Consider the following 21,713-nt stretch of genomic DNA (forward strand, 5'->3'; position numbering starts at 1 on the left):
GGAGAGAACAAGGCAGCCCGTGTCCTCTCTTTCGGTTTCTGGGACCACATGCAGCCATGGATTGACTTTGCAATCATTAGACGTTAACCCTGCATATTTATTCACATTAATGTGGAAGTCGTATATACACGTCTAGTGCCCTGTCTGCTTGGAGTGATGTAAGTTGCAGCTGGACAATCTATAACTTGGACTTAGTATTGGAAAGTTGAAAAGTAAGGAGGAAAACGTTAGCGAAAACATTTCTTGATTTGCTGCTAGGCCTAGTGGCACAGGCCTTTGATCCTAGCTACTCAAGAAGCAGAGGCAGGGGAATCACACATTTAGGGCCCACCTAGGCTGCAGAGTGAATTTTAGTTCAGCCTGAGCAATTTAGTGAGGCCCCACCCCAAAGTGAAAAGAGGGAGGGGTGGAGTGGCTCAGTGGTAGAACGCCTGTCTGTGTGTATGGCCCTAGGTTCCATCCCTGGTACTGTTTAAAAAGAAAATGGTGATAATTATTGGTGCTTTTTCAGTAAGTATGTTATTAGTATAGAAGCAAATTACAGTTAAAGCAGCGAGGGATGAGCTATTACTGGAACATATACCTAGAATCTTGTTCATGCTTTATAGAGTGTAATTGAAAAGTTCTGGTTAAATAGAACCTTGAGTGTCTACAGTGCTTGGAATCCATTGTTTTTTTTATTATTAATTTATTCATATTACATCTCAATTTTTAGCACATCCCTTGTATCCTCCCATTCCTCCCTCCCTCCTGCTTCCTCCCTACTCCCCTCCCCTATGACTGTGACTGAGGGGATCTCCTCCCCCTATATATGCTCTTAGGGTATCGAGTCTCTTCTTGGTAACTTGCTATCCTTCCTCTGAGTGCCCTCAGGCCTCCCCATCCAGGGAACGTGGTCAGAGATGGGGCACCAGAGTTTTGTGTGAAAGTCAGATCTCCTTCTCCATTCAGTGGTGGAGAATGTTGGAATCCATGGTTAATTACGTACATTAAAAGTGCGACTTAGTGCTGGTGACTGAAAGCTATGCCTGCCACTGCACCAGGCCTGCTTTGCCTCCCTGTAGTCTTCCAGTGTAGTTTGAAATGAGATTTGCAAAAGAGAGTTTATTTACAAGGCAGCCAGGTGTGTGGAGGCAGGAGAGCCAGCCTCAGAGCCCCCTTGCTCAGCCTAGGGTGTAATTTGCAGTTAAAGAGGCAGGGTGGTCTAAGGCATGAGGAAGGGCGATTGGAAGGTAGCAAAAGTGGACGCATTGATGAACTACACATGTGCAGTCAGACTACATGGCTCTTCCCAGGATGTGAGCTTGGAGGATTGAGTAGTGTCAGTGGACTCTGAGGATGGGCTTTGGTCTCCTGATGTCAGAAGGTCACTACTCACCAGACACTTGTGCAAACCCAAGAAAAGGATCTGAGATTCCAGGTGGTTTGAAGTTATTTCATTTATAGGATAAAGGGAATGCTGCTTTTTTCACTTGGAAGAACGGCTTGGTAAGTTGTGGTTAAACCATCCGAGAACGCCAGTGTCCGTAGGGTGACAGCCAGGACTGTCCCACTTCTCATGCTGCCCTGTATGAACTTGCTAAGAGGAAACACTTGCCAGCTTTCCTTTCCCCTTTGCTCTGTTGTGAACCCCTCCCTCTGTGGGTCCTCCTGCTCTGGGGCCCTTTGATGCACAGGATGACTTGTGTCCAGGACGGACTGATGGACAGACTGACAGACAGACGGGCATTCGCATTGGGCTGTAAACAGGGTCTGCAGCCCGAGGAAGCTGACTGAGCAGCCTGTCAGCAGTTACCCACTAGACCGCACGGCGACCTCTACAGCCATGAAGGCGGAATTCATAACCTTTTCTTTCCATCCTCTCACAAAAGGCAGATTTCACGTACAAATTCCAGGAAGGTTCTACTTCCTTCCTAATTTACAGAGCTTTCAAAGTCAGACACAGTGGTGCATGCCTTTAATCCCAGCACTCGGGAGGCAGAGGCAGGTGAATCTCTGAGTTCAAGGCCAGCCTGGTCTACAGGGTGAGTCCAGGACAGCCAAGGCCACACAGAAAACCCCTGTTTTAAAAACAAACAAACAAACAAACAAACAAACAGCTTTTGAGAATTCCAGATATATAACTTAATTTTCCCAGATAAAAACCTAAGTAAAATATACTTTCACCCTAAATTGATTCTCCGTTCTTAATTCTTATATAGTTTGTCTATTTGTTTTATTCAGCTGTGCAAAAATACCCTTGTTTGTTTCACAGTGGTTATTAATTCAGTTGGTGACAGCTGAAAAGCAGTCACCACGATTGAAACAACACAGGCATAGTTTGACGCTGGCCTTAGTGCTATAACATCTCTGATGTTTCTGTTGCAGTTTTTCTTTATTTTTAAGTAAAGGCCTGATCAAGGTAACAGTAAAAAAAAAAAAAAAAAAAAAACAAATGAAAAAAAAAACCAAAAACCAAAAAAAAACCTTACTAATTTTTACTGAAGGTTCTCGTAAGGTCTTACCATCCTTTGTCTTGTTTAAACCCCACATTAATGCTGTGAGGGAGATCCTGCTGTTAGCCTGAGGAAAACTGATGGTGTTGCCGATGGGTAGGGTGCATCAGTACAGACCACACAGTAGCATAGCCTTCTTCAGTGAGAGGCACCGTGGAAACTGAGGATGCGGTGGGGGGGGGTGGGGGGGGTGGGGACAGGGGCGAGGCTTGGGCCCGAGCGTGCCTTCCAACCTGGGGTCATTCTGCCACAGTGGGAAGCAGTAAAGTGCCTATCCCACTACCTCACTGTTTTGCGTGTCTCATTTGAAAGTGTGTCCTGTGGTCCTCTGTGTAGGGACTGGCCAGGCCATGCTGATTGCTCTCTGCTCCCCTGCAACTGTCTGGTTGCTGTTGTGAGTTCTTTTCTGGTTCTGGATAAACCAGTAATGCTTCTAGAGTACGCAGTGGAGGTGTGGGCCAGGCTTGTAGGGACCACCCTGGGGCTGCTGGGAGATCAGCAGAGAAAACTCAGCCTTGTGGCTCTTCAGGGGCTGATGTGCACTCAGTAAAGATCTGTTAATTTGCATTTATTTTGTTTTCATTTTAGTAAGTAGACTTCATGTCAGTGTTTGGGATTTAGGCTTTTGTCTTACTAAGGTGGCACAAACAACAAAGGTAGCTGAAAAGAGAAATCTAAAGTCTGTCTTAAGGTAATTGTAACTTCAGATGTTTACAATTGTTTGTTTTTTGTTTTTCGAGACAGGGTTTCTTTGTGTAGTCATGGCTATCCTGGAACAGACTGTAGTCCAGGCTGGCCTCACACTCATAGCTCCACCTGCCTCTGCCTCCCAAGTGCTGGAATTAAAGGTGTGTGCCATCTCCTCCCCCTTTCCCAGATATTTACCATTTAAAAAAATTAATTTATGATTTTATTATGTGTGTGTTTTACCTACATACATGTCTGTGCACTGCATGTGGCGCCTGCAGAGGTCAGAAGAGGGCATCGGATTCCCCTGATCCTGGAGTTACGGCTGCTTGGCAACCATCACATGGGTGCTGGGAATCGAACCTGGGCCCTCAACAAAAGCAACACATGCTCTTACCTGCCGAGCCCACTCTCCAGCCCCACAGTTAGTATCTTAAACGTAAAACATATTTCAAATGTCTCTGATAAAGGAGCGAGAGAAGAGAAAGCATGAAAGGATCCTGAGTGAGGAGCTCGTGGCTGCGGTCACCTACCTTAACCAGTTCCTGCCCCCGGAGCACAGCATTGTCTACATCCCCTGGGACATGGCCAAGTACACCAAGAGGTGAGTGGGCCTGCTGCGCCCGCCCGAGCATCCTCGGTCACTCAGCTCCTTCAGTTTCCTTTGTGAGATTTAGAACAGACGTTTTTGAGCGTTTCCACTATGTGACAAGGTCTCCCCCTGCGCCTTCTGTCACCTCCTCCCTACTGTTCCTTATGGGCCACTTTTTCCTATTTCGTTCTACCATGTTCTTCTGGAAAGACATCTTACTTCTAGGCCACCTCTCTCCTAGATGACCACGCAGTAACTGTTGATACTGTCCTAGCTCCTCACGGTGCAGATCAAGCCCCAACAGCTGGCTGGTTCCAGAATGTTATGACTTTAGCTTACTTGGGGCCGTTCCCTCTGAGAAAACCTGATCTTTATGCCTAGAGCTGGTCCTACGTCAGAGTCTTCTGTTGCTTGTCATCCACCTCCACCTCCTGTCTCCTCACTTATCTCCCAAGATTTGGCTCAAAAGTAATCTTCTCTAAGGAATCGTTTCCCACTGAACTGTGCATCGTCCTCTTCCGAGTTGACACCTACAAGCTCCGGCTTTATTTGCTGTTTCTATGAACCCCCCACCCCACCCCCCACCCCAATCATTTTATGGAGTTAGTGCAGCAGGCTCACACACGTGCACCCACTTATGCTAGTTGAGTGGCTGAGACGGTCATGTGAACTTATTTGCCAGTTTTTCTTTCCCTGGCACTGCACTATGTGTGGCCATTGCCTGGTTATGCATGGGTTTGCCCGGCCGCCGCCCAGGAGGGAGAGGCTTTGTTGAAAACCTCTCCTAGGAATGCTCCGTGCCAGTATTTGATGTTAAGTTCCTGGCTTGCTGGTTACTATATTTCTACCTCAGTTATTTCAGTGTTTCTGTTACATAAACGATGTGAACAACCAACTCCCTGAATGTTGTTACTGTTGGTGTTCGCGCTAGACGGAAGAGGAAATACGTACAGAGCTCTCACTTTGCTGCTTTTCCCTCCCAGCAAGCTGTGTAATGTTCTCGATCGGCTGAACGTGATTGCAGAGAGTGTGGTCAAGAAAACGGGCTTCTTTGTGAACCGCCCTGACTCTTACTGCAGCATCTTACGGCCAGATGAAAAGTACGGATGGTATTTAAATCTTAATGTAACAAGCGGGAGATGAATTGTTTGCTATACAAAGCCTGAGGACCTGAGTTCAAGCCCTAGAACTCACACAAGAAAGCCAGTGTGGGGCCATGTGCTTGTAATCCCAGCACCCAGGAGGCAGAGATGGGCAAATCCCAAGAGCTTGTGGCATACACACACACACACACACACACCCAACATATACCACATACACACCACACACATACACACTACACCGCACATGCGCACACAGCACACACACCACACACACACACACACACACACACCACATACACCACACATCTTCTGACTACAGGAAGTCTATGCTAGCTAGAGAGTGGATAGATGGATTAACAGTCTTTAGGGGAGGCAGGCTGCTCAGGGGACTGTGCAGTGAATGTCACTGTGTAGTCACTGTGTACTTGGGAATTCCTGTGGTGGTTCTAGACTTAAGATGGAAGCCATGGGAACCTTATCATTTGCTTTGTGGGATAAACATTACATAAAATATATGTGTAAAGTAACATTTTCTGTAGTGAATTCATTGCTTACAATTTAGTAGGACAGGGAAATCGTTTGATTGGGGATGGATACAAGTCTGGTAACATTCTGTGGTGATTTTCTTGTAACTCTTGCTGCTGCTCGTTTGTTGGCTGCTTCAGATAAGGATCTATTCGTTGTTTATCTTTAAAGGAACCAATAGCATGCGTTTGCAACATTTGACTCTCAGCTAACATAGCTAACTATGGTGGGCAAATGGGAAACCCCAAATCAACCATTGGTGTTTCTGTTTGGAAGAACCCTTCTGTGACAGTTTGCAGGGCTGAATTTGCGGGAACCTTAACGTGAGGGAGAGGACTAAGGTGTGGAGACTTTTGCTAGGAACATGCCTGCAATTGTACATGGCTACAGGGGCTGGAGAAAAGTATGGACCTAAAGGAAAGGCAAGGGACTCTGGTGGAACGCAGAGAATGTGCCCAGGAGAGGCATGGGCACCTTATAAAGCCTCCATCCTGACCTGTCCTTAAGTAGAGCAGCAGTTATTGGTACCTAAAAGAGAGAGAGAGTGCAGAGCTCTCTGATGTCCAGACACCTTCCCTTCTATTGGTGTGACTACTAAACTTTATGAATATATATTATATCATTCCCCCCTTTAAATAGAAAACGGGTTTAGGGGTGTGGCTTAGGGTTTAGTTCCCAGCACTGGAAGAAAAGAAAATGTAAAACCTGTGTTTTTACACACAGATGGAATGAACTAGGAGGTCACGTGATCCCCACTGGTCGGCTGCAGGTATGGATAATACTATATTCATAGTGAATACAATCTATGTCCATAGTGTGTCATGTTTTGGGGGTTTGGGATTTGTGTTTTGTTTTGTTCTGTTTGAGGCAGAGTCTCAATATACAGCCCAGGCTGGCCTCAAACTCACAGAGACCTACCTACACACACACACACGCACAAATAATAAGCCTAAGAAAATACACTTTCACCACTGACTATTTGGGTTGTATAATAAAGGAGTGATATCAGATAAAATTCCATAGTTTATTAATTAGAAAAAATTGAAAATATTAGCTGTTTACTTTATCTTGTTAAGCTTTCAAAGTAAATTCAAATATAGACTGGGTCTACTGACGCCATTAGAGCAACACTAAAAGAACAGTCAATAAAGCCTTAATTGATTTGAAAGATGTTATTATTTTAACCAGAAATTAATACTTGTTTGGGATTAGCACCCACAGCTTTTCTTCTGTCACTTTAAGAGAAGAATGTGCCTGTGGCTTGAAGCAGTCTAGGTGTCGAACAGTGACCTGGAAACCTTCTTGTGTTCTTTGTAGACTGGCATTCTTCGAACCAACTGTGTGGACTGTTTAGATCGCACCAACACGGCGCAGTTCATGGTGGGCAAGTGCGCTCTGGCATACCAGCTGTACTCCTTGGGGCTGATTGACAAGCCTAACTTACAGTTCGACACGGATGCGGTGAGGTAATCCTTACTTGCTGCCGTTTGAGCGTCACCAGTGACAAAAGGCAGATTTGACTCACAAGGATTTTTATTTATTTGGTTATTTTATTTTATTAATTTATTCATATTACATCTCAATTGTTAGCCCATCCCTTGTATCCTCCCATTCCTCCCTCCCTCCCGCTTCCCCCCTACTCCCCTCCCGTATGTCTATGACTGAGGGGGACCTCCTCCCCCTGTATATGCTCATAGGGTATCAAGTCTCTTCTTGATAGCCTGCTATCCTTCCTCTGAGTGCCACCAGGCCTCCCCATCAAGGGGACGTGGTCAGAAATGGGGCACCAGAGTTTGTATGAAAGTCAGATCTCACTCTCCACTCAACGGTGGAGAATGTCCTGTCCATCGGCTAGGCCTGGGTAGGGGTTAGAAGTTTATTGCCTATATTTTCCTTGGCTGGTGCCATAGTTTGAGCAGGACCCCAGGACCAGATCTGCCCGTCATAATGTTCTTCTTGTAGGTTTCCAGGACCCTCTAGATCCTTCTATTTCCCCATTCTCCCATGCTTCTCTCACCTAAAGTCCCAATAGGATGTCCTCCCCTCTGACTTTCCTGGTAAGTAAAGTCTTTCATGGGACATACCCCTTGGACTAGTGTCTCGATATAAGTGAGTATATACCATTTGTCTCTTTTTGCTTCTGGGTGAACTCACTCATTATGATAATTTCTAGTTCAATCCATTTGTCCACAAATTTTGGGAAACTCCTTGTTTTTAATAGCTGAGTTGTATTCCATAGTGTAAATGTACCACAGTTTCTTTCTTCTACTGAGGGATACTTAGGCTGTTTCCATGTTCTGGCTATTATGAATAAGGTAGCTATGAACATGGTTGAGCATATGTCCCTGTTGTGTGGTAGAGTATTTTCTGGGTATATTTCAAAGAGTGGAATAGCTGGGTCTTGAGGAAGCCCTATTCCCATTTTTCTGAAAAAGTGCCAGATAGATTTCCAAAGTGGTTGTACTAGTCTGCATTCCCACCAGCAATGAAAAAGTGTTCCTCTCTCTCCACATCACAAGAATTTTTATAAATTTATTTTTGCATTTAGTGCCTCAAAGATTTGTTGCTGGATGACAACAGTCAAGTTGGTTCCATGTTTATTCTAAGTGTTTGTATATGGCTGCCATTGGGTCTTGATTTGTTTGCTTGCATTATCATTAAACATTATATTTTTTAGATAAATCCAAAGTACTTAGACAAACTAGTAGATTAAATTAAAACTTAAATGGCACTGAAAGATAGTATCACTTCTGCGCAATCTGAACTAAAGATGCAAAGTGTGTAAGACAGAGTCTTCATTAAGGATGACTGCTCCTTCATGAAAATAGGAAGTATATGACTCGCATATCTGCTGTGGTCTGAATGTTCCTGTCATCCATAGGTCCATGTGTTGAAATCCTTATCCCCAAAGTGGTGGTATTAGGGGATGGGATCTTTGGGACTTGCTTTGATCTAATATGCCACTGGGATTAGTGGGATTAGTGGCATATTAAAAGTGACCAAGGAATGTGTGTTGGTCTCTTCCTCAAAGGTCTTTGAGGTCAAAAGAAATAGGCCCCACTTATGAACTAAATGGCCCTCTGCTGATATGTTTATCTTAGACATTGTAGCTCCTAGAACCAGAAAAAATAAATGTTTGTTGTTTATAAGTTGCCTTGTCTATGGTACACTCTGACAGTAGCCCAAATAGAGCAAGGCTCTATCTATAACAAGACCATGTGTTTTGTTTAACAACTTGGAGGGACCCAAATGGTGTCATGGGAAGTGAATTAATATAGCAGATCATGGCGTGATAGGAGTCTCTCTAATGTGATTAGGAACAGCTTGGTCCACTTTAGTAAGTTCTATTTTTGGTGCTTCGTTTTCTCATTCAAGTTTTCTGTGACCTTGGTATTGCCTCATTATAAAACTTAAAACGTTTTACATTTATACTTATTTCAATACGTTGAAGAGTCCATGTGAAAGATTCAGAAGAATTCATAAAGACTTTTTTTTAGTCTGTTGCCCTGAGTGGCTTGTACAATCATTTTGGTCAATTTTCCCCCCATAACGGGGACTGTCCCCAAGGCATTGCATCTGTCTGGCAAATGTTCTACCACTGAGCTCTTCTCAACCCCTTTCTTCACTTTTCATGCTGGGACAGGGTCTTACTTACTTTGTCAGGCTGCCTTTGAATTCACTCTTGAGTCCAGGCAGGCCTCGAACTTGTGATCCTCCTGGCTCAGCCTCCTTGGTAGCTGAGATTATGCCCCTGAGTCATCAGACCTGGTGGCAAAATTGTATGATGTGAGTTTTCCTTCTGCGCAGGTTATTTGAGGAGCTCTATGAGGATCATGGAGATACCCTTTCCCTGCAATATGGCGGCTCTCAGCTTGTGCATCGGGTGAAAACCTACAGAAAGATAGCACCGTGGACCCAGCACTCCAAAGACATCATGCAAACGCTGTCTCGCTACTACAGCAATGCCTTCTCAGGTAATTCATTTTAGCTGTGTTTTCCTTCTTACACACATACTCTTTTCTTCTTGGTTATTTATTTAAATAAGTTTTAAATTAGTTATAAATGTAAATAAAATAGACTCCATGACTTAGAAGGTACTCAGTAATTATTTGTTCAATATATGAATAAATACATCTAAAATAATTTTTTGAGACTGGATTGCGTGTATCTCAGGTTGGCCTCAATCTTGCTGACTAGTGGAGGATGAACTTGAACTTTCCATCTTCTTGAATGCTGGAATTACAGGAGTACCCCAGAATACCATGCTGGATGTATAGGGTTTGGGGGATTATGCATTCAATGCAAACACTGTGCCAGCCGAGTTACTATGCTCATATTTTGCATTTTACAATAGGACACTGTTGCATTCTGCCACCCATCGTTGCAATTTTTACACGATACAACATGGTTGAATTTTTTTTTAACTTCTTCCTTCTTGTATCTCTCCTTTAGTATTTCTGCATGTAGAAACTTGAAAGGAATATTTTTTTTCAAACAGAGGTTGATATTTTGGTAGTTATTTATAAATGTGTCACTCAAATTAAAAATGTTAGCTAGAAGTGAATAATGACATTAGCATTAAATTATTCACTAAACCATTTTTTATGACCTATAAGTACTAAATCGAATAGATGTTCAAGAGGTCTTTTCCTGCCTCCATTCTGGTGCCATTGTCAATGTACAGAATGTGTGTCACACCCAGAGCACTTGTGAGACAGATCCCCCGACACCGAATTCATCCAGGGAGAACCCAGTGGTCGATCCTTTGAGTCTTCCTCCTTTGAACAGAAGATAGATAAAACTTGCAGAGACCATAGGGAGGAGCAGTATAGTTGTCCTAAATGAACTGCTGTTGCCCGCTTCCTGTCTCTCACTCCCACTTTTTCACCTCAAGTGAGGGGAGAGAATAGTTTCTGCCATGATGCCTGCCTTTGGTGTGATCCTGTGTGCTCACTGTAGATGGCTATACATCAGATCTATAGCAGAGGGATGGCCAAGGAAGTAGCTATATGGTGAGAGTTGTCTGCATACTTAGAGTAAACCTTACAGAACTTGAGCATTTTATGGTAGCCAGATGTAGCCTTCTACAAAGAGGCTGTCTGCATCAGGTTGGCCTGGGCCCACACTAGTGAGTCCATGAACGACCAACAGGCCCTAACAACCGAGGATCATGAGGTAGAACCAGAAGCTTCTGCCATATAGGAAGATTTATACAATGGGAGCCTCAGAAACAGCCATGAGAGTCAACATTTACTTTCAACTCTTACAAGGCCCATAAATGGAAGTGAGTCACCTATGGCTCTGTATATAACAGAGATACATAGCAACTTTAAGCAGTGCATGATATTTGGACAGTTTTGTGGATCAATGGTCTAGGCACATTTTGGGGGTGGGTGGGATGGGTGTTCTCCTTTTGAAAGGCACAGTTAGGATATTTATTACTCATTTGAGGTCCTAGGTAGGAAAGGAGCCACCTCCAAGCTCATGTGTCCGTTGACATAATTCAGTTCTTTGCAGTAGGACACAGGACACTTGCTGCTTCACAAATGGCAAAAGAAAGAGAGCCCATCAGGAGGCTGCTAGCAGGACAGTCTCCCCTAGTTTATACAACCCTGAGGATGACATCCTGCCACAGAAGGAAACCATGGGTCCTGTGCGCACACCTGAGCTGATAGCATCAAACAACAGACACCATCTACCGCTGTAGACACTGGGAGTTTAGCAGTGTCGGCAGGGCGGTTCCCACTGACGTCATAGATGAGAATCCTCCCTGGCTTCTTCTGGTGGCTGGCAAGCCATGGTGCCTTTTGACTAGCCATGGTCCTACTCTAGTCTCGGCCTTGTATCCTTTACTTGTGTTGAGGTCAGTCTTCAAGGCGTCCCCTTCGATGCCTCCCCTTCCTTTTCTCATGAGGACACTAGCCTAACTGCATCAAGAGCCAGCTGTTCTGCAGATGTGCGAGTGTTTCTTAATTCGATCACACCTACAAAGATCCTGTGTCAGAGTCTGCTCACATTCCCTGGCGTTGGGGCTTCAGGCTCCCAGATTGTTTGTGGAGACACAATACATAAAAGCTGTACATAAGACGGAAGGGTGCGATTGCCCGGACTTCTCTGCGTGTCTGTCACCTGATAAAGGGTTAGACCCACTGTGGGAGAAGTGGTGTCCGTCTGCTCTCCTGCCCCTCTTCTGTCACCATTGCCCCTGCAATGGGGCTTGTGATGGACACTTAAGGACCAAGGGTGCTTACTAGGAGTAGAAGACAGAAATGTATGTAGTTATGGAGATGACTTAAAAAGAAAAGCATAGTTTAGAAGGTAACGATGGTGCGGGAGATCAGTATATACAGACAGAAAGGTACAGCAAAGTTGTGCAAACTGAGAGGTGAGATGTTATGAAAGGCATTATGAATAACGCGGCTGTAACAGATGCCGTTATTTTAAGAAGCATGGTGTCATTGGGGTGTGCACCTTATTTTGTATTATGTAACGATGACTATAGAATTATTTTCTCTCAAGTATTAAAGACCACTTTGCCACACTTAATCAATCTTGCATGATACTTCTGGGCTGAGCAGGGAGATATTTAGAATTAAGAAACTAAAGTAATGAAACTAAGTGGTTGGGAGCTTTACCCTTAGTCTGTATACACAGCTGGTCACTGTATGAGCCTCTCTTAAGACCCCTTGTTGGACTCATTTTTAAAAATATTCTTAAAGCTAGACACTGTTGGTCAGGCCTGTATTCCCAGTTGGAAGCTGAGGCAGGAGGACAGCTTGAACCTATGAGTTTGAAGGAAACCTGGGCAACATAGCTTGATCTATGTCAAAATACATACAAACACAGGCGTGTACGCACATGCCAGCACACACACATGCATACACACATGCAACAGCTCTTGAGGCTTCACATGTCAGTATGCTCAGGGCTTTTTCTCTAGGGAGCACCTGCTGGTTTCTAGCCCACTAAGTTACCCAGGCATGTGGAGAACGCCGTACTGGAAAAGCACAGTTACTTAAGTGCTTAGGTGCTAAGAAGAACTTTTAATTCCCCCGTGAAGCTGCTCTTTTTTTTTTTTTTTTAATATTTAAATTTTGCTAAGCCTGCATTTTCTTGCTTAATCATCTTGATTTAAAAATCCTATTATAAGGGGAAAAAAGAAAAACCAGATTACCTGTTGTAGCAGAACACACACACACACACACACACACACACACACACACACACACACACACACACCATGCATATGCATAATTTAAATGTAGTGAGTGCATAGAAGTGGACCATGTCCTCATCAAGCAGATTTCAAAAAATAAATTACATGCTTGCAAACTGAAGCCTGCCATGCTCAGACACAGGCGAGAGGCTATTAATGAAGACATAAACTGAGCTGATTTCCCCAGCACTGGAGGCGCTCTGTGGGTACCACATCATTTTCCCTTTCCGGCTCACCACTTAAAGAGAGCATGCAAGGGAATGTGTGGAGAATACTTTAATTTATCACAAATAGTAAGATGACCTTCTGAGGTCAAACTCATGACAACAGATCTTAGTGAGTAAACCCTATTCGGCTATAGCAGAAAAAAACAATTGCAACAAGGTCCTCCTAACATCTGGACTGTCACTGACAAGTCTAGCACCTGGATTACCATTGACAATTCTAGATTCTGGACTAACATTGGCATCTGGACTGCCATTGACAGCATTAGCGTCTGGACTGCCATTGATAACACTAGCATCTGGACTGCCGTTGACAGCTCCAGTAAAGCAAGTCTCTTCACCTCTCCTACGGCCAAAGCGAGCATGACAGGTGGGAAGATGTCAGTTGTCACTCTCACTTTAGGTTGCACAGAGCACACTCCAGACATTTTGGCGGTCTATGGTCTATGGCATTCCTCTGTGTGTTGTCAGCTCCCTAGAGTGGCTGCTCCATGCCTCGTCTCCTCCACGACCCTCAACCTCGGCTGCTGACTTTGGGTCATACTTCACTGAGAAAATCAAAGTTGTGGAAGGAAATTTCCTTTCAGGGCCAAATGCAGAAGCTGAGCATATCTGCATGGAATCTGCCTTACATTGTGTTTCAGTTCTTGGGGTGTCCTGCCCAAACTTAAGCCAGGCTCTCAGCTGTGTTCTGAGTTGCAACTTGCTCTTTCTTTCCTATAGTATGGCCTTATTGTTGGGGGCAGTTTCCCTCTCTCTTCTCCATCACTTCCACTAACAGAAGCACACGAGTATTTTCCAGCCAACCTTCCATCTCTCTCCAATCCCGCATCTTCCTCCTGAAACGACCCTGTCTCTCTGCTCACCTGAGTAGACCCTCTTCTCCTGCTCTATTGGGCATCTGCCCAGGTTTGATGCCCAAGCTATCTCAAGATTGCCAGCAGTCGCCACGTTGCCATAGCCACTGGTTACTTCTCTGTCTCCCTCTTAACCACTTGATCTTTGGTCCAGGCTGATCCCCCCCTCTTACCCACAATTCCTGTACTGTCTCTCCCAGACTCTGTTGATAGCTGCTCTGTTTCTAAGCCTTCTTCCTCTCTGTTCTTTCTGCACTTTTACCCAGGGGTACCCTCATCCACTTGACAACCAGGTGCATCCGAATACCTGCCGCAGCCCTCTTGCTCAACTCTGCATTCCTTTCCCACAGTAACTCGCCATGGCAACGTTCAACCTGTGTTCTCTGTTGAGAAAGCGAAAATAAAATAAAGTCCGCATGTCATTTACCTGGGCTGTTGCCTAGAGGCTTTCTGCCTCTTCCTGCTTGGTGGCAGACCCCCATGCAGTTGTGAGACTGGGGTGTGATGGTCTCATGGACAGCTGGCTCTGACTCTAGACTATTCAATGATGTGTGATTTGTTCTGTCTTATAGTCCTCCTTTTGTGCTTTAAATCTCTACATCGCCCCTTCTGCCTTCCTCTTCTGCTTTTAAAGGATTTGTGTAGCTACAAATTATCCAGAATAATTTCCTTATTATCCTGAAGTTGCTATTAGTAACTCAGTTATGTTTGCAAAATAATTTTTACAATGCAATGTAAAGTATTCATAAGTATGCCACTGGGGGTGAAGGTGTGAGGTCCGGATTATTTTATTTCTACCATACATCTTTCCTTAGTCTCTAGGTAACTGTGCTAAGTGGGATGTACTGTAATCACGGCACGTGGGACACTAAGGAAGAATGGTCTTGGGTTCAAGGCCAGTCTGGGCTACACAGCAAGTTCAAAGCCAGCTTAAGCTACACAGTGAAATGCTGGATCACAAGAACAAGAGCTAGAGATTTGGTTTAGTAATACAGTACTTGAGTAGCATGTGTAAAAGGCCTGGATTTGACTCCCAAACCACACACACACACACACACACACACACACACACACACACACACACACACACACATGCCCTTCAAACTTACCATTTCTGAGGCAAAAACTCTTGATTATCTTTAACCTGTTTCTCTACTTATTTTTTTTCCACCTCACACCTAAAACTCACTCTTGAATCCTTTAGCTCCCCTGTCAGTCATTCTTGCCTACAGTCTCCTGTGAAGCAAATCTTGTTGACTCTACCTCCAAAATACAGATCAAATCCTTCTGTTACTTCCTTCCCTTCCCCTCCCCTCCTTTCACAGTGCTGGGGTTCGAACCCAGGGCTCTTACATGCCATCAAGAGCTGCACCCCAGCCCTCTCCACAGCAGACAGTCCACGTGACCATGCCTCTCAGCAGCCGCTGCAGCTCTGACCCATCTCCAAGTGTGCTCTCTCAGCCCAGCAGCTCGGCAGCCAGTGCGACGCACAGTTTTTAAAGTTAAAGCAAATCTCACCAATCCCCTCTTCAAACCAAACAAACCAAACAAAATAAAACACATCTCTTTCAGGGATTTCTATTACATTAAAATCACATTTCTCCCCATGGCCTGTAGGGCCACAAGGGCGGTGGCTCCGTCTGTCTGTCTGTCTGTAGTCCTTGGCTCCTTGCATTGCCACCACCCTGCACCTTCCCTGGGCTCTGCCTCATTCTGGTTTCACTCAGCTCCTTTCCCCTTCAGGCCTTTGCAGCTCTTAGTGTTGCCCTGGAGGGCCTTACCCTCCAAGGCCTGTAGACTACGTCCTTCATGTCGGTAAGTCTGCATGTTAGCTTCCTTTCTTTCCCTAACCCCCCAGTCCCTGCCCTGTGTCCTCTCATCCCTGAGAGGAGACTCATATTCTTCACTGAATTTACATCCTCTGAAAGTACCTTCCTTTGCACCTCCCCCGCGACAGACATGCACACATACTTCTCTACTTTACACGTACACGTATACACACACGTTCACACACACATTCCACACACACATGCTCCCACATTTCACACATCCACATAACACACCTCTCACACACTACACAGACACACAGTTTCTTACTAAGTTATACAACCCCGACAGCTGTGTTCTTGTTAGCCTCGTATCTCCAGTTAAGGACATGGAAGATTCTAGAATAAATGATTTCTTTTTAATTATTAAAGTAACATGTGTTACTTTTAGAAAGTTCAGAATATTTCACAAATAAACCACAACCCCCACTTCCAGAGGTTGCCCCTTGTTCATGTTGCAGCAGACATGATTGTTCCCCCTTTTTTAAATGCATGTGATTTATAACCTGCTCTTGCCCTGTGAGATGATGTGAAGGACCTTTGGGGGTAACTGTTCTTCCACAGCACGCTTGTTCAGTAACCCGGTACTTCATGTGTTAACATTTACATCCGGGATGCTTCGGAGCAAACATCTTTGAGCACGGCCTTTTGCTTGCCTCTCACCTTTCCGTATGTGAAACTTAGAAGCATATTTACGAAGTCAGCAGGTAGAAGCATCTTTCAGGGCCTTGATGCATTAGTCTCATCACCGTGACAAGAGGCCTGACGTAAACGTAGGTGAGGAAAGGTTGGCTCTATCCCATGTCTTTGGAGGGTCTGTCCATGGTTGTTTGTCTCTGTGTGCTTGCACAAGATAGCACTGGTAGGACGTGGACTGTGGACGGAGCTGTCCCATCAAAGCAGAGGAGGGTGAAAGATGGGACCAGGTGGGACAGTCCTCCACTGACCTAGCCCTGCCAGACAGACCCACCTCCTGTTTCTCACCACCACAAATGATGCCGTCGTCCCTGGAAGACCTCACAGCCACACTTGGGCGTGCTCACTCATCTAGAGCTCTAGGTCCAATCAAGCTGTCAATCAAGACTGCCCGCAGGCAAAGGCACGGATTCCCTCAGGAAAACGTCCATCAGCTCATGTTCCTTTCAGCAAAGTCTGAAGGTCTTTACCAACTTAGTGGAAATGGTTTAGTTAGTGCCTGTTGGATGAGTAGCAGAACTGGACTTTTGCTTGTTCATTGCTTCTGTCTCCTCCTTTTCAGTGTTATGGGCACTTGCTTCCTCTGGGTAATGATCCGTCCCATTCTTATACTTCAGTGGTGTTTTGTTTGGTTAAATGGTACAAGGTGGGGAATCTAATTTCATCCTTCCCTCTTCCTAATAGTCTGAAAGTACTATTTATTAAACAGAATTTCCTTCTGTTGAGAAAAGAGGCTACTTTATCACAAACTTAATATTAGAGCAACAAATAATTTAGTTTCAAAATGTTTTGTGGGCAATTAATTTAAACATTATTATATTTAGACTTGTACCATTTAGTTAGTACTTAAATGGCATCTGTAAGGCTCATAGGTTTTTCTGCTTTCAAAGCATAATTAAATACAGAAACAAACACTCATTTCTCCTCATGCTAGCCATACCACAGAGGACCAGCCTCCGTTGAGTCCCTGACCATACCCAACGTGCTACCACTGTGCAAGAAAAGCCTTAAAGTGTCCCTCTAGGCTGGTGCATGCCTTTGATCCTAGCACTTGGGAGGCAGAGACAAGCAGATCTCTATGAGCTTGAGGGCAGCCTGGTCTACATAGTGAGTTCCAGGACAGCCACGGTGACATAGTGAGACCCTGTCTCAGAAAGCCAGGGTGGGTGGAGCTCTTGGGCTAGAGAGATGGCTCAGAGCACTGGCTGTTCTTCAGATATCCTGAGTTCAATTCCAAGCACCAGCATGGAGCCGTACAACTGTCTGTAACTGTAGTCCCATGGGATCTGATGCTCTCTCCTGGTGTGCGTATGCACGTGAAGATAAAGCATCTCTGAGCATAAACCATTTTTTAAAAGTGTCGCCCAATGCTTAAGCTTTATAGGGTGGCCTTGTAGCCCCAGCTTAGGTGACTTGCCACCATAGGGAGACTTTCTGTTGTGACAACAGCAACAGCTTTAGGAACTTCTGATGAGCTATGAAGGATTATCCATCGAGCATGAGGAATGCATGTCACCTCCTTGTGTTTACCATACTTGCTAAAGTTTAAAGGAAGATGCTGTTAGATTTCAAGAGTGAGACTCTTTGAAAGCATGGCTGAGAAGTGGAAAACTGCTTTAGCTAGTATTAAGATATTCTGGGGCCCTTTATGAGATGGCTTGTCAAGTGCCGTAAATCTATTCTATTCAAGAAGCAGAATAAAATTACTATGAGGACAGCTAAGTAAAGAGGTGAAAATTGGGCTGGTGATGTGGGTATCAGGGAGTACTCATTTTCTCTCAGCAAGGAGGAAAAAAAAGGCTCCAAAGATACCCAGCATAGAAACACATCCTTTTTATATATTGCTTTTAGCCTGAAAGGTAATTGCCTTTTTAATGGAATGCTTCCTGTCAAAATATTAATATTAGGTGTACATATTTGATATTTCATTTGCTTTTGCTACAATGATAAGATAAGCCACCAGTAACTGCAGGTGTATGTGTTCACTGTTAGCTGTTGGATGGAAATAGATTTTATTCTGTTGGTCCCTCAGCAGGCACTTCTGCTGTGTAGTTCCTTCTTAGCTCACCATTGTTTTCACAAAGAGGTCACTGTGGATGTCTGCAAAAACCTTGAGCATTGAGGCCTGTAGGCCAGCGATGGTAAGAAGGAAATCAGGGGGAAAGGTAAAGGGAGCCAGGGAGGGGAGAGTGGAGAGGGGGAAGTGTGCACACCAAGGGTGCTCCAGTGTGACCATTTATCACAAAATAGAACAAGGAAAAGGACCCAGGGCACGTGCCAGCCAGGTTTGCCAGCTGACAGCAGTGTGGGAGGACAGTGCCAAGGTGCTTGAAGAGTTAGGAAGAGGGTGCTGTCCCTGTGCCATCGCTATCTTCGTTGTCACAGAAGAGGCCAGCCGCGGTCAGAGTGGGAGCTATGCAGCTGGCATGGTCCAGGTCACGCAGCAGGATTCCATGTTGGATTTGGGTGGTTTTTGTCTCCCGTAGCTCTGCTTGCCTTTAGAACAAAGTGTGTTTACGTGAGATAAGTTACTAAGTGCTGGGGGTAGGTTTTTAGTTTAAAAATAAAACCACTCTAAACATTGTTGTGACTTTTAAGCTGACATTCAAGGAGTAGTCTGTATTCCTTGTCCCCTGTATTCTGAGAGACACCAGGTGAGAGTGAAGGATCATACAGAGGCTACCTCTTCACTCTCCTCAGAACATGGATGGCCAAGTTTGTGTATGTGTGTGTGTGGAGGTTGAATTATCACTGCGCCTTCTTTAGAGATCTGTTCTATGAAAAGCCTCAGCTGGATCCATGTCCTCCGAGAAGATGTCCTCCCGGGTGTCGCTGTCAGTAATGGGTTTTCTGAAATGTATATTCTTGCTTTTTAGATGCTGATAGACAAGATTCCATCAACCTCTTCCTGGGCGTGTTCCACCCCACAGAAGGGAAACCTCATCTCTGGGAGCTCCCTACAGACTTTTATCTGCATCACAAAAACACCATGAGCCTTTTACCGCCTAGAAGGAGGTACCCGCCCCCCCCCCACTCCCCCAGTCTGTCCTGTAAACACAAGAGTTGAAGCTGTGCTGAATGAAGCAGTGAGTCTCAGCGTGTGTGCCGCGGCTTTGAGCTTGCTGACTTCCTGGCAAATCATGGTTGGCACCCGGTGGTGGTTCTGCATGATCCCCGACATCCAGATAATTCTTCAAGATTCTGTCATGGGTGTCACTCTCCTAAAGCCAGCCCGCAACTCCATTCTTGAATGTTTCCTACAACTGAGAAAGAAATCCAAGACTCAAGGAGTCGGTCTTGGAGTTTTCAGGTGTGGAAGCTGAGCTATGTTTACTTTGTTATATCTGAGTCGCAAAACCTTCTCCAATGTCCCTTCTAGCAACAGAAATGGCTCTGGGTCAATAGTCCAAACAGGAACCCCGAGCAGTGTCTCTTAGTGCAAATAACCACTTGAGCCCTTTGGCCTTCCAGGGTCATTCACCAGTACGGGCTGTTTGTTTACATCTAGTTAAATTAGTGATAATATTCTCGCAAGAGCTAAGCATGGAGGTGTATGCCTTTAATCTTTGCACTGTGGTGGGACTGCTGCAGATTGGAGGGCAGCCTGGCCTCCCTAGTGGACCCATGTCAACCTTTAGCCCATAAGATTTTTCTGAAAAGAAACAGTTCTCTCAAGGCAATCTAATATGGTGTGAGGTAATGCAAGCTCACAAGTTGGGTGGATTTGACTTGGAATATTTGTAGATATATGGCCTTAGGCTATTTCTTTAACCTCACTATGTTTCACTGTCCACACGTGCAAGATGCAAATAGCTGGGCGCGCACCCCACAGAGTCCTCATGGGAACTTTGCTACCAGGCTCTTTAGTGTTTCATGAAAAGGAGCCCTGTGTTGATATGGTCAGCCCCTGCCACTTGAGACGTATTTGGAAAGTTGGAACGCGGCTCAGGTTGTGACGTCAGACTCTCCCATGGTGCTTTCTTCTCCCAGCCTCAGGCAGATACAACAAAGTTGCTCTATCGGTGTTCTGAGTTGTCACCTGCCTGGGCTTACTGTGTTCACAGGCCACGGACAATCAAAACCACTGCTGTAGTTGTTAGAAGTGTCTGAAATGTTAGCAAAGTCTCTAGGTTATTGTACCTTCATTCTCGTCAGCCCATATTGAAAGAAATGCCTCAGTTCATGATTTTTTTTCCTCTATAAATGAAGCTCTATGAGTTTTAAAATTATAGTTATTATTAATAAGTGATTGTTATCAATCTTACTGAATTAATTATGTCTTATGAAGTGTATGCGAACACTTGCATTTAGGTTTGCTGATAATTGGCTAGAGGTAAATGTGGTTGTTTTTCTAAAATGTTGCATAGCCCAGTACTGACACTGTTAGGGTACAATATAGAAACAACCAACACTCCGCTTTCTACTGAAAAAAAAAAAAAAAGTCTATACATATTTGCAAGTGCAAAGCTCCTTGCTTACCTTGGGTTACGTAATTAAAGCAGGTGATTTTGGGGGGCCTACATGTGGGAACAAAAGGGAGCTGGTGTTACAGCCCCACAGCCTAAAATAGGAAAACGAGGGCAGAGAGAGTGTGCCAGCGCTGACATTATCCTGCCACTTAGATGATTCACAAACACAGTTTTATCGAGGTCGATATGGAACGCACTCACTCTACTGTACTTGTTTTCCTCTACAGTATCAGAGCCTGATTCATATAAATCACCAGTTGGTGCTGCTCGAAAACAGAGCTTGTCACTCTAAGAGGCATTTATTCCTGTGTTTGGTTTGGGAGGGTCTAGTGTCATCCCACTATGTAGATTATTTTGTTGACTGTTAAATCGGGATAATACCCAGTGTAAATGGACGAACAGGTAAACCAGAGGCAATAACAGATGAGAGCGGAGGACTCAGGCTAGCTCTTGTGGTGCTGAGTTCGAATCTCCGTGACCCGTTACTTACCCCTGAGACCTTGTTTTCTCATCAGTGGAAAGAACATGGCACTAGCTCTCACAAGGCCATTATAAGGCTTAGTGAGAAAGCACAGTCTGGAAGCAACTGGGCCCTAGTACACCTCCTGAGAGTTGACACCTGAGTGACCTTTCGTAAAGTCAGTCAGCTGGTCTAATTCAATTCCTTATCAGGAACATTGTTCTCCCCCCGGGGATCAGATGAGCTCATTGAAAACCTCAGCACACAGTGAATCCTGCGGGTGTTTATATTGCTGGTGTGCTCTAAGAAAATACCTCATACTTTTTAGCATTTACTAAAGATCAAATGGGATGCCCATAAAACCTGGAAGCTTGGGTACCACTTTATTATTTGTATAATGTAATAGCATTATGTTTTCATCTGTGCTTTCAAACCTGGTGGCTATGCTGTGTTTACCAACGATGTAATGTTTTTACTGACAGGGAGGGACATAAAACCAACTCTACCAAGTAGTAGCTGCTTCTGGTACCCTGAATCTTAGTTGTGTTGAAGTGCTCAAACCC

The 21,713-nt window shown here is 44.7% G+C and overlaps 1 protein-coding gene across 1 annotated transcript in view; it reads left to right on the plus strand.

The window, feature by feature from the left end:
* The window catches only part of Fig4 (FIG4 phosphoinositide 5-phosphatase), a 114,171-nt gene that overhangs the window by 46,976 nt on the left and 45,482 nt on the right, over positions 1 to 21,713 (plus strand). The window contains exons 11-16 of the mRNA XM_051164130.1: positions 3,653 to 3,786; positions 4,758 to 4,874; positions 6,126 to 6,171; positions 6,720 to 6,868; positions 9,210 to 9,376; positions 19,098 to 19,236. Of these exons, the coding sequence (XP_051020087.1) occupies positions 3,653 to 3,786; positions 4,758 to 4,874; positions 6,126 to 6,171; positions 6,720 to 6,868; positions 9,210 to 9,376; positions 19,098 to 19,236 (752 nt within the window). The remainder of the gene's footprint in view (positions 1 to 3,652; positions 3,787 to 4,757; positions 4,875 to 6,125; positions 6,172 to 6,719; positions 6,869 to 9,209; positions 9,377 to 19,097; positions 19,237 to 21,713) is intronic.

This window comes from Acomys russatus, chromosome 21 (assembly GCF_903995435.1).
Source record: "Acomys russatus chromosome 21, mAcoRus1.1, whole genome shotgun sequence".
Lineage (NCBI taxonomy): Eukaryota > Metazoa > Chordata > Mammalia > Rodentia > Muridae > Acomys > Acomys russatus.